Raw genomic sequence first — 13,281 nt, forward strand, 5'->3', positions numbered from 1 at the left:
TCCTTAGGATAAATAATAGAACATTCAGCTCACCAACTTCAGATCTCCTTACCGCGTCACAGACGAAAAACCGGGCAGCCTCAAACAATCATAGAATGGTGTCCAGCACAGGAAGAAAGGCATTCACCAGGAAAGGATTTCCATGTGTACGAAGTATATACAACGTGGATAACAGACAGCCCCTAAACAGGGGGAAAAAAAAAAAAAAATACATCTTTTAACCGAATCACTTGGTCTTAGTCATGTAACGAACTAATACAAACATCGGGCTTAAGTAAAACCTTCCACTCACTAGTAATTAGCACTATATGTGTAATGACCCCTGGTGCAGCTCCTGTTAACACTCTACAGTTTACATTTAAAACCTGCATTAACCGGAATCCAAAAAAAACTGAAGATTAGAAACATTATGCTAGAAGAATAATTATAAACAAGCTCAATTTGTTAGAATACAAATTTGTTAAAACTGTAATCTACTACATCGTATTAATACCAGTCACCTTCATGTCGGCACGGCAGAAGGACATGACCTCAGGTGAATTTCTGTTCAAATAAACATGTGCTGTATCATTATAACATAGCAGAGAGCAATGAGCATACAAACTGCAATCAGCCCTCACTACACCAAATACCAATGAGCCATTACTACATGATCATTGTACATTCCACTGATATCCATACTTAGAAATTCCCATCTATTAACCTGTACTATACTATACATACACACATTTTTATAAATATATATATATATATATATATATATATATATATATATATATATATATATATATATATATATATATATATATATATATATATATATTTTATAAAAATGTGTGTATTATATATATTACACACACACACTGTTTTTGCACTTATGAGTGATCACTAATTGGGGCTTAGTTTTATAAAATAATTTCATATACTTGATATAATAGTTATAAAAATGTGATAAGTGCAACAAAGTAACCCATATAAATATAGTCCCTTCCTAAATTTATGCAACTTGTTATTAAACTGTTGCTATGTGGGTATACATATTCTTATAGATCTCAATTGTATTAATTTCCTACTACCACACACAATACTTAATGTTTATTTTTAGTTATACTCATCTTTGGCATATTTTTGATACTATATAATCAGAGTCCTCCTTATCTTACTTAGGATACATATTTATATGTAGCTACTAGTCCCTTACCTTGTTTGTACAATATGTATCACCCTAACCCCATTAAACCTCATCAATACACTTAGCAATTTGTGAATTTTAGACAAAAATTTAAAAGGTTTAAATTAGGGGCTGTCTGTTATCCACTTTGTATATACACTTAGTACACATGGAATAAAGTCACATGGAAATCTTTCCCGGAGAATGCCTTTCTTCCTGTGCTGGACACCATGACTATCCTTAGGATAGATTACCAATGTCTGATTGGCTGGGGTCCAACACCCCGCCGATCAGCCATAATCTGTGTCGGCGGCAGGCAGCCAGAAATACTCAGTTCCAGAGCGGCCCAGTTATCCGATAGCGGCCAAGATCGGGTACTGATTTCAATGTGAGGCGGATGTGCAGTAACCGGCCGAAGCCACTACCAGTTGACGGGGGAAATCCGGATCTCAGCATTTCTGACTGCCTGCCGCCAGCACCAATAACGGATGATTGACAGGGGTGTCCGACCCTGGCGGATGAGACATAGAGGACAGGCTATCAATGTAAATGTAGTGACAACCTGTAAGGATTAAATCAGATATGGTGTTAAATCAAAAGAAAGATCTGTTTATACTGAAGAAAGAACAGCTTATGAAAAGAAAAAAAAAAAAAAGGTTTATTCCAAAAGACATTTTCTTTAAAAGATGTTTCACATCCATCTCAGGTAAAATCAATTCAAACATTGATAGCAAATGACATGAAAAATTTTATATAGTCATGCACACCCATACCACACTTATAAAAATAAAGCAATTTGCTCTTTATGACTTTGGGTATTAAAAAATAAAATTATTTTTCACAAGTATAAGTCTGAAGAACAGTGCATGGAACAATGGTTTGGAATTCGTAAGCAATATGTTAGTGCCAAGGGGTAGACTCGAAATAAGGGATCAAATGTATTAAAATATATAGGAGGGAGAAGTGACTACAGGCAGATCATGTTTATGAACTTCAATACACAGGAAAGTAGAACACATGAATACAGCAAAAGGAGATCCCAAACTTTCCAGGAAGGATGCTAATACATTATGGAACCAATTAAGTCTTCTAAAGTGGCAACGAGGTAAATTCTGTTTTCATACAGCCAACCGATGATCAACACTGTCCCGAAGCTCAGAATGTTAGCTACGATCTTTAACTAGAAGAACAGTGTGCTGTCCTCCACTGGACACAGACAAGACTTCTCTGTTCTCCAACTGCTTCCCAGTCATTTCATAGGGGCTCCAAACATCATCCTCTTCACCTGTGCCTAGTTGCTGGTTGGTGCCCATACCCCAGGAGAAGACTCGGCCTAGTAAAGAAATAGAATCCAAGATTAACAACAGGGTAAAGCATAAGGTTACTCCAAATACTAGCACAAAACCTTCATTTTAATTTAGTGCGGTCCTCGTTTATTAGTTTCCTCAACACAGGATTAAAAGAAGAGTTTTCAAATTCAATTCAATATGATCTCCAGCAGACAAACAAATACCTACCGTCTTTAGCTACAGCATAGCTGACCGAAGCTCCACAGGCCACAGTAGCAATCTTTGGTAACTTAGAAATAAGAGTAGGCTCGTTTCTCTCAATAGCATTCTCTCCAAGGCCAAGCCTTCCATATTCAGCACGGCCAAGACTATATGCATTTCCTTTAAAGAAGAATCAATAAAATTAGACATTTGGTATCAAGGCCTGGCACCTGTAGCAAATATTTAAAAAGTGTTTTAGTACGAACCTTCAGAATCGACACAAACTGTGTGATGCTGCCCTCCAGAAAAGCCCACCCAGGATTTCGTGGAGTTTTTGAATGATGTCAAGTTCTGGGGTGCATAGCAAGCGTTAGTAGTTTTCGTCCCTGTTAAAAGTAAGTTACATGATATTGAGGTGGGAAGAAAAAAAAAAAAAAAAAAAAACCCACGAAAAGAAGGGAATTTTGTTTACTTACCGTAAATTCCTTTTCTTCTAGCTCCTATTGGGAGACCCAGACAATTGGGTGTATAGCTTCTGCCTCCGGAGGCCACACAAAGTATTACACTTTAAAAAGTGTAACGCCTCCCCTCTGCCTATACACCCTCCCGTGCATCACGGGCTCCTCAGTTTTGGTGCAAAAGCAGGAAGGAGGAAACGTATAAATTGGTCTAAGGCAAATTCAATCCGAAGGATGTTCGGAGAACTGAACCATGAACCAAAAGAACAATTCAACATGAACAACATGTGTACACAAAAGAACAGCCCGAAGGGAACAGGGGCGGGTGCTGGGTCTCCCAATAGGAGCTAGAAGAAAAGGAATTTACTTACCGTAAACAAAATTCCCTTCTTCTTTGTCGCTCCATTGGGAGACCCAGACAATTGGGACGTCCAAAAGCAGTCCCTGGGTGGGTAAAAGAATACCTCGATAAAAAGAGCCGAAAAAACGGCCCCCTCTTACAGGTGGGCAACCGCCGCCTGAAGGACTCGCCTACCTAGGCTGGCATCTGCCGAAGCATATGCATGCACCTGATAGTGTTTCGTGAAAGTGTGCAGACTCGACCAGGTAGCCGCCTGACACACCTGCTGAGCCATAGCCTGGTGCCGCAATGCCCAGGATGCACCCACGGCTCTGGTAGAATGGGCTTTCAGCCCTGAAGGAATCGGAAGCCCAGAAGAACGGTAGTTTTCAAGAATCGGTTCCTTGATCCACCGAGCCAAGGTTGACTTGGAAGCCTGCGACCCCCTACGCTGGCCAGCGATAAGGACAAAGAGCGCATCAGAACGGCGCAGGGGCGCCGTGCGAGAAATGTAGAGCCGGAGTGCTCTCACTAGATCTAACAAATGCAAATCCTTTTCACATTGGTGAACTGGATGAGGGCAAAAAGAAGGTAAGGAGATATCCTGATTGAGATGAAAAGGGGATACCACCTTAGGAAGAAATTCCGGGACCGGACGCAGAACCACCTTATCCTGGTGAAAAACCAGGAAGGGGGCTTTGCATGACACTGCAAGCTCAGACACTCTCCGGAGTGATGTAACTGCCACTAGAAAGGCCACCTTCTGCGAAAGACGTGATAGAGAGACATCCCGCAGTGGCTCGAAAGGTGGTTTCTGAAGAGCCTTTAGCACTCTGTTAAGATCCCATGATTCCAGCGGCCTCTTGTAAGGTGGGACTATGTGGCAAACTTCCTGCAGGAACGTGCGGACCTGCGGAAGCCTGGCTAGACGCTTTTGAAAAAACACGGAAAGCGCCGATACTTGTCCCTTGAGAGAGCCGAGAGACAAACCCTTGTCCATTCCGGATTGCAGGAATGAAAGAAAAGTGGGCAAGGCAAACGGCCAGGGAGTAAAACCCTGATCAGAGCACCAGGATAAGAAGATCCTCCAAGTCCTGTGATAGATCTTGGCGGACGTTGGTTTCCTGGCCTGTCTCATAGTGGCAAAGACATCTTGAGATAACCCTGAGGACGCTAGGAGCCAGGACTCAATGGCCACACAGTCAGGTTGAGGGCCGCAGAATTCAGATGGAAAAATGGCCCTTGAGACAGCAAGTCTGGTCGGTCTGGGAGTGCCCACGGTTGACCCACCGTGAGGTGCCACAGATCCGGGTACCACGACCTCCTCGGCCAGTCTGGAGCGACGAGGATGGAGCGGCGGCAGTCGGACCTGATCTTGCGTAACACTCTGGGCAGCATCGCCAGAGGAGGAAATACATAAGGCAGTCGAAACTGCGACCAATCCTGAACTAATGCGTCCGCCGCCAGAGCTCTGTGATCTTGAGACCGTGCCATGAATGCCGGGACTTTGTTGTTGTGTCGAGACGCCATGAGGTCGACGTCCGGCACTCCCCAGCGGCGACAGATCTCTTGAAACACGTCCGGGTGAAGAGACCATTCCCCTGCGTCCATGCCCTGGCGACTGAGAAAGTCTGCTTCCCAGTTTTCTACGCCCGGGATGTGAACTGCGGAGATGGTGGAGGCTGTGGCCTCCGCCCACAGCAGAATCCGCCGAACTTCTTGGAAGGCTTGACGACTGCGTGTGCCGCCCTGGTGGTTGATGTACGCGACCGCCGTGGCGTTGTCCGACTGTATGCGGATCTGCCTGCCCTCCAGCCACCGATGGAACGCCATTAGGGCTAGATACACTGCCCTTATCTCCAGAACATTGATCTGAAGGGAAGACTATCGGAGTCCAGGTTCCCTGAGCCCTGTGGTGGAGAAAAACCGCTCCCCACCCTGACAGACTCGCGTCCGTCGTGACCACAGCCCAGGATGGGGGCAGGAAGGATTTTCCCCTTGACAAAGAAGTGGGAAGAAGCCACCAATGAAGAGAGGTTTTGGTTGCCAGTGAAAGAGATACGTTCCTGTCTAGGGACGTCGACCTCCTGTCCCATTTGCGGAGAATGTCCCATTGAAGTGGACGCAGATGAAACTGCGCAAAGGGAACTGCCTCCATTGCTGCCACCATCTTCCCTAGGAAGTGCATGAGGCGCCGCAAGGGGTGTGACTGACCCCGAAGAAGAGATTGCACCCCTGTCTGTAGCGAACGCTGTTTGTCCAGCGGAAGCTTGACTATCGCTGAGAGAGTATGAAACTCCATCCCAAGGTAAGTCAGTGATTGGGTCGGTGTCAATTTTGACTTTGGGAAATTGATGATCCACCCGAACCTCTGGAGAGTCTCCAGAGCAATGGTCAGGCTGTGTTGGCATGCCGCCCGGGAGGGAGCCTTGACTAGGAGATCGTCTAAGTAAGGGATCACCGAGTGGCCCTGAGAGTGTAGGACCGCCACCACGGATGCCATGACCTTGGTGAAGACCCGTGGGGCTGTCGCCAGGCCGAAAGGCAGTGCCACAAACTGAAGGTGTTCGTCCCCGATGGCGAAACGCAGGAAGCGTTGATGCTCCGGTGCAATCGGCACATGGAGATAAGCATCCCTGATGTCGATTGATGCTAGGAAGTCTCCTTGGGACATCGAAGCGATGACAGAGCGGAGAGATTCCATCCGAAACCGTCTGGTTCTCACGTGTCTGTTGAGCAGTTTGAGGTCCAGAATGGGACGGAATGATCCGTTCTTTTTTGGCACCACGAACAAGTTGGAGTAAAAACCGTGACCACGTTCTTGAAGGGGAACGGGGATCACAACTCCTTCTGTCTTCAGAGTGTTCACCGCCTGAAAAAGTGCATCGGCTTGCTCGGGGGGCGGGGATGTTCTGAAGAAACGAGACGGAGGACGAGAGCTGAGCTCTATCCTGTAACCGTGAGACAGAATGTCTCTCACCCATCGGTCTTGGACATGTGGCCACCAGGCGTCGCAAAAGCGGGAGAGCCTGCCACCGACTGAGGATGCGGTTTGGGGAGGCCGAAAGTCATGAGGAGGCCGCCTTGGAGACGGTGCCTCCGGCGGTCTTTGGAGGACGTGACTTAGACCGCCATGCATCAGAGTTCCTCTGGCCCTTCTGTGGCCTGTTGGACGTGGATGATTGGGACCTGGCTGAGGGCCGAAAGGACCAAAAAAGGGAATTTTGTTTACTTACCGTAAATTCCTTTTCTTCTAGCTCTAATTGGGAGACCCAGACAATTGGGTGTATAGGCTATGCCTCCGGAGGCCGCACAAAGTATTACACTCAAAAGTGTTAAGCCCCTCCCCTTCTGCCTATACACCCCCCGTGCTCCCACGGGCTCCTCAGTTTTGGTGCAAAAGCAAGAAGGAGGAAAAAGAATTATAAACTGGTTTAAAGTAACTTCAATCCGAAGGAATATCGGAGAACTGAAACCATTCAACATGAACAACATGTGTACACAAAAAAACAGGGGCGGGTGCTGGGTCTCCCAATTAGAGCTAGAAGAAAAGGAATTTACGGTAAGTAAACAAAATTCCCTTCTTCTTTGTCGCTCTATTGGGAGACCCAGACAATTGGGACGTCCAAAAGCAGTCCCTGGGTGGGTAAAATAATACCTCGTAAGAGAGCCGTAAAACGGCCCTTTCCTACAGGTGGGCAACCGCCGCCTGAAGGACTCGTCTATCTAGGCTGGCATCCGCCGAAGCATAGGTATGCACCTGATAGTGTTTCGTGAAAGTGTGCAGGCTCGACCAGGTAGCCGCCTGACACACCTGCTGAGCCGCAGCCTGGTGCCTCAAAGCCCAGGACGCGCCCACGGCTCTGGTAGAATGGGCCCTCAGCCCTGATGGAACCGGAAGCCCAGCCGAACGGTAAGCTTCGATAATTGGCTCCTTGATCCACCGAGCCAGGGTTGATTTGGAAACCTGTGACCCTTTACGCTGGCCAGCGACAAGGACAAAGAGTGCATCCGAGCGGCGCAAGGGCGCCGTACGAGAAATGTAGAGTCTGAGTGCTCTCATTAGATCTAACAAGTGCAAATCCTTTTCACATTGGTGAACTGGATGAGGATAAAAAGAAGGTAAGGAGATATCCTGATTGAGATGAAAGGAGGATACCACCTTAGGGAGAAAATTCGGAACCGGACGTAGAACCACCTTGTCCTGGTGAAACACCAGGAAAGGGGCTTTGCACGACAATGCTGCTAGCTCAGACACTCTCCGAAGAGAAGTGACTGCTACTAGAAAAAACCACTTTCTGCGAAAGTTGTGAGAGGGAAATATCTCTCATTGGCTCGAATGGTGGTTTCTGAAGAACCATCAGAACCCTGTTTAGATCCCAGGGTTCTAACAGCCTCTTGTAAGGTGGAACGATGTGACAAACCCCCTGCAGGAACGTGCGTACCTGTGGAAGCCTGGCTAGGCGCTTCTGGAAAAACACAGAGAGCGCTGAGACTTGTCCCTTAAGGGAGCCGAGCGACAAACCCTTTTCCAGTCCAGATTGAAAGAAGGACAGAAAAGTGGGCAAGGCAAAAGGCCAGGGAGAAAAAACCCTGAGCAGAGCACCACGACAGGAAAATTTTTCACGTCCTGTGGTAGATCTTGGCGGACGTTGGTTTCCTAGCCTGTCTCATAGTGGCAAAGACGTCTTGAGATAACCCTGAAGACGCTAGGGTCCAGGACTCAATGGCCACACAGTCAGGTTGAGGGCCGCAGAATTCAGATGGAAAAAACGGCCCTCGAGATAGCCAGTCTGTTTGGTCTGGTAGAGTCCACGGTCGGCCGACCGTGAGATGCCACAGATCCGGGTACCACGACCACCTTGGCCAGTCTGGAGCGACGAGGATGGCGCGGCGGCAGTCGGTCCTGATCTTGCGTAACACTCTGGGCAACAGTGCCAGCGGAGGAAACACATAAGGGAGCTGAAACTGCGACCAATCCTGAACTAAGGCGTCTGCCGCCAGAGCTCTGGGATCTTGAGACCGTGCCATGAACATTGGTACCTTATTGTTGTGCCGGGACGCCATGAGGTCGACGTCCGGCACCCCCCAGCCGCAACAGATCTCCTGAAACACGTCCGGGTGAAGGGACCATTCCCCTGCGTCCATGCCCTGGCAACTGAAATAATCTGCTTCCCAGTTTTCCACGCCTGGGATGTGAACTGCGGATATGGTGGATGCCGTGGCTTCCACCCACATCAAAATCCGCCGGACTTCCTGGAAGGCTTGCCGGCTGCGTGTGTCGCCTTGGTGGTTGAAGTATGCCACCGCTGTGGAATTGTCCGACTGAATTCGGATCTGCTTGCCCTCCAGCCACTGCTGGAACGCTTTCTGGGCAAGATACACTGCCCGTATGTCCAGAACGTTGAACTGAAGCGAGGACTCTTGCTGGGTCCACGTACCCTGAGCCCTGTGGTGGAGAAAAACCGCTCCCCACCCTGACAGACTCGCGTCTGTCGTGACTACTTCCCAGGATGGGGGTAGGAAGGATATCCCCTTCGATAATGAAGTGGGAAGGAGCCACCACCGAAGGGAAGCTTTGGTCGCCTGAGAGAGGGAGACGGTCCTGTCGAGGGACGTCGGTTTCCTGTCCCATTTGCGTAGGATGTCCCATTGAAGGGGACGCAGGTGAAACTGCGCGAAAGGGACTGCCTCCATTGCTGCCACCATCTTCCCCAGGAAGTGCATGAGGCGCCTCAAGGAGTGTGACTGGCCTTGAAGGAGAGATTGTACCCCTTTCTGTAGTGACTACTGCTTGATCAGCGGAAGCTTCACTATCGCTGAGAGGGTATGAAACTCCATGCCAAGATATGTCAGCGATTGGGCCGGTGTCAGATTTGACTTTGTAAAATTGATGATCCACCCGACACCCTGGAGAGTCTCCAGGGAAGCGTCGAGGCTGCGTTGGCATGCCTCTTGAGAGGGTGCCTTGATCAGTATCCAAGTACGGGATCACCGAGTGACCCTGAGAGTGGAGGACCGCTACTACAGTAGCCATAACCTTGGTAAAAACCCGTGGGGCTGTTGCCAGGCCAAACGGCAGTGCCACGAACTGCAGGTGTTCATTTCCTATGGCGAAGCGCAAGAAGCGCTGGTGCTCTGGAGCAATCGGTACGTGGAGATAAGCATCTTTGATATCGATCGACGCAAGGAAATCTCCTTGGGACATTGAGGCGATGACGGAGCGGGGGGATTCCATCCTGAACCGTCTGGTTTTTACATGTTTGTTGAGCAGTTTCAGGTCCAGGACCGGGCAGAAAGACCCGTCCTCCTTTGGGACCACAAACAAGTTGGAGTAAAAACCGTGGCTCAGTTGCTGAAGAGGAACCGGGATCACCACTCCTTCTGTCTTCAGAGTGCGCAGCGCCTGCAGAAGAGCCTCGGCTCGCTAGTGAGGCGGGGGATGACCTGAAGAATCGAGTCGGGGGACGAGAGATGAACTCTATCTTGTAACCGTGAGACAGAATGTCTCTCACCCAGCGGTCTTTTATTTGTGGCAGCCAGGTGTCGCAAAAGCGGGAAAGCCTGCCACCGACCGAGGATGCTACTAGAGGAGGTCGAAAGTCATGAGGAAGCCGCTTTGTTAGCGGCGCCTCCGGTGGCCTTTTAAGGACGTGACTTAGACCGCCATGCATCAGAGTTCCTTTGTACTTTCTGAGACCTTTTGGACGAGGAGAATTGGGACCTGCCCGCGCCCTGAAAGGACCGAAACCTCGACTGCCCTCTCCTCCGTTGGAGTATGTCCTGTTTGGACTGGGGTAAGGATGTATCCTTTCCCTTGGATTGTTTGATGATTTCATCCTGACGCTCGCCAAACAGCCTGTCGCCAGAAATTGGCAAACTGGTTAAGCGCTTTTTGGAAGCAGAATCTGCCTTCCATTCCCGTAGCCACAAGGCCCTGCGGAGTACCACCGAATTGGCGGCCGCGACCGCCGTACGGCTCGCAGAGTCCAGGACAGCAATAATAGCGTAAGACGCAATTGCCGAGGTCTGGGTGGTAATGGATGCCACTTGTGGCGCGGCCGTGCATGTGGCTGCTTCAATTTGTGCTTGACCTGCTGAGATAGCTTGTAGCGCCCATACAGCTGCGAATGCTGGGGCAAAAGAAGCTCCGATAGCTTCATAGATGGATTTCAACCAGAGCTCCATCTGCCTGTCAGTGGCATCCTTGAGCGAGGCCCCCTCGTCCACTGCAAGAATGGATCTAGCCGCCAGTCTGGAGATTGGAGGATCCACTTTGGGACACTGAGTCCAACCTTTAACCACGTCAGGGGGAAAAAGATAACGTGTATCCTTAAGGCGCTTAGAAAAAACGCTTATCTGGACAAGCATGATGAGTCTGGACTGCCTCTCTGAAATCAGAGTGGTCTAGAAACATACTCGGTGTAAGAGAAGCTGACTCCTCCGCCGGAGGAGCTGAGGGAGAAATATCCAGCATTTGATCGATGGACGCACTAAGAACGTTCAGTATGGCGTCCCCGTCTGGAGTATTAAGATTGAGAGCGCCCTCAGGATCAGAATCCTGATCAGCTGTCTCCGCATTATCACCAGAGATTCCCCCCGCTGAGACCCTGAACCATATGATGTCGAGGGAAATTCTAAGCGAGCCCGCTTAGTCGGTCTGGGGCTGGGGTTTAAGTCAGAACCCTCAGCCTGGGATGTATGAGATACCCCGGGAGGACATTGTTGGTCCAACTGAGGGGGGCCAGGGAACAATGATTCAACAGAGTCCCTTTGCTGAGATACCGGCCTGGACTGCAAGGCTTCTAGTATCTTAGCCGTAGTCTCAGAGAGTTTTGCAAACTCCGTCCCCGTCACTAGGACAGTGTCAACAGGTGGCTCCCCCTGGGCCCCTCTTAGCAAAGGCCCTGGCTAAAGAAGTGTCACCGGGGCCGAACATGCACACAATGAGGGTCAATGGAACCTGCCGGCAGCTGGGTCGTACAAGCGCCGCAGGCAGCATAATAAGCCTGTGTTTTTGGCACCCCTGCCTTTTGTGGGCGCCATGCTATTGTTTTCCCTGAGTAACACACTAGGGTATATAGCCAGAATGAACTGTGCTCCTACAGTGTAAAATATATACTAAAAACAAATAATGTATCAGTACACTGCAGCACCATGAGGCTAGCACCACAGGTGCTGCTTACCATCCGCCTAAAGCGGTTATGGAGGCCACCAGAGACCGTGTCTGGGTCTCTCAGGATTTGTCCCTCTCTGCAGCGTCGTAGGAGCTGACAGGAAATGGCTGCGGCGTCCTGACGAGAGGAGGGAGCCGTGGGCGTAGCCGAGGTGCTCACACTGTGCACAGTGAGGGGGGTGGAGTATGGAAATCATATTCCAGCCCTCAGTGCTGCTCTTCCGTGCAGCGTCCCGCCCTTCCCCTGCCTGTCAGGGCTGAGGGCGGGAGAAAGGGAAACTAGGCCGCAAGCCAAGCCGGGGACTCGAGTATAAGCGTGGCCGCCGTAAAAGCGCGGCCAACGCCGAAGTCCCCGGCGAACTACAAGTCCCAGCCGCGCCGCAGTGTCCCATGGCAGTGGCGGTTAGCGCGGTAGCCCCTACATATAAACACACTCAGCGACGCTGAGTGTGTAATGGCACAGTTTAACCCGGTCCCCCAGTGCACTAGCACACCCAGCAAAGCTGAGGTGTTGCCGTGCGCGGTCCCCACAGGGATACAGAGTACCTTCACGTAGCAGGGCCATGTCCCTGAACGGTACCCGGCTCCTATCCAGCAGTCTCCACAGGAGTTGTGGATGAAGCACGGTCTCAGTGCCTGGAGACCGATAGGATCCCACTTCACCCAGAGCCCTGAGGGGGATGGGGAAGGAAAACAGCATGTGGGCTCCAGCCTCCGTACCCGCAATGGATACCTCAACCTTAACAACACCGCCGACAAGAGTGGGGTGAGAAGGGAGCATGCTGGGGGCCCTATATGGGCCCACTTTTCTTCCAACCGACATAGTCAGCAGCTGCTGCTGACTAATCTGTGGAGCTGTGCTGTGCGTGTCTGCCTCCTTCGCACAAAGCAAAAAACTGAGAAGCCCGTGGGAGCACGGGGGGTGTATAGGCAGAAGGGGAGGGGCTTAACACTTTTGAGTGTAATACTTTGTGCGGCCTCCGGAGGCATAGCCTATACACCCAATTGTCTGGGTCTCCCAATAGAGCGACAAAGAAACCTCGATTGAATTTTTCGTTGCTGAGGTCTGTTTGGTTTGGACTGGGGTAAGGACGAGTCCTTTCCTTTGGATTGCTTAATAATTTCATCCAATCGCTCGCCAAACAAACGGTCGCCAGAAAATGGCAAACCGGTTAAGAACTTCTTGGAAGCAGAGTCTGCCTTCCATTCGCGTAGCCACATGGCCCTGCGGACTGCCACCGAATTGGCGGACGCTACCGCTGTACGGCTCGCAGAGTCCAGGACTGCATTCATGGCGTAGGATGAAAATACCGACGCCTGAGAAGTCAAAGACGCAACTTGCGGAGCAGAGGTACGTGTGACCGCATTAATCTCAGACAGATAAGCTGAGATAGCGTGGAGTGCCCACACTGCTGCAAAGGCTGGGGCAAAAGACGCACCTGTGGCTTCATAGATGGATTTCATCAGGAGTTCTATCTGCCTGTCAGTGGCATCCTTGAGCGATGAACAATCTGCCACTGATACTACGGATCTAGCCGCCAGTCTAGAGACTGGAGGATCCACCTTGGGACATTGAGCCCAACCCTTAACTACGTCAGAGGGGAAGGGGTAACGTGTGTCATTAAGACGCTTAGAAAAGCGCTTGT

General features: G+C 49.9%; 1 protein-coding gene across 1 annotated transcript in view; it reads right to left on the minus strand.

Moving 5' to 3' along the window:
* Window positions 1-1,808: 1,808 nt before the first annotated feature.
* The window catches only part of RCC1 (regulator of chromosome condensation 1), a 68,828-nt gene continuing 57,355 nt past the window's right edge, over window positions 1,809-13,281 (minus strand). Inside the window, exons 8-10 of the mRNA XM_075335945.1 lie at window positions 2,928-3,047; window positions 2,689-2,841; window positions 1,809-2,504 (exon numbers count right to left, since the gene is read on the minus strand). Coding sequence (XP_075192060.1) covers window positions 2,335-2,504; window positions 2,689-2,841; window positions 2,928-3,047 — 443 coding nt within the window. The 3' untranslated portion in view covers window positions 1,809-2,334. The remainder of the gene's footprint in view (window positions 2,505-2,688; window positions 2,842-2,927; window positions 3,048-13,281) is intronic.

This window comes from Anomaloglossus baeobatrachus, chromosome 2, assembly GCF_048569485.1.
Source record: "Anomaloglossus baeobatrachus isolate aAnoBae1 chromosome 2, aAnoBae1.hap1, whole genome shotgun sequence".
Taxonomy (NCBI): Eukaryota; Metazoa; Chordata; class Amphibia; order Anura; family Aromobatidae; genus Anomaloglossus; species Anomaloglossus baeobatrachus.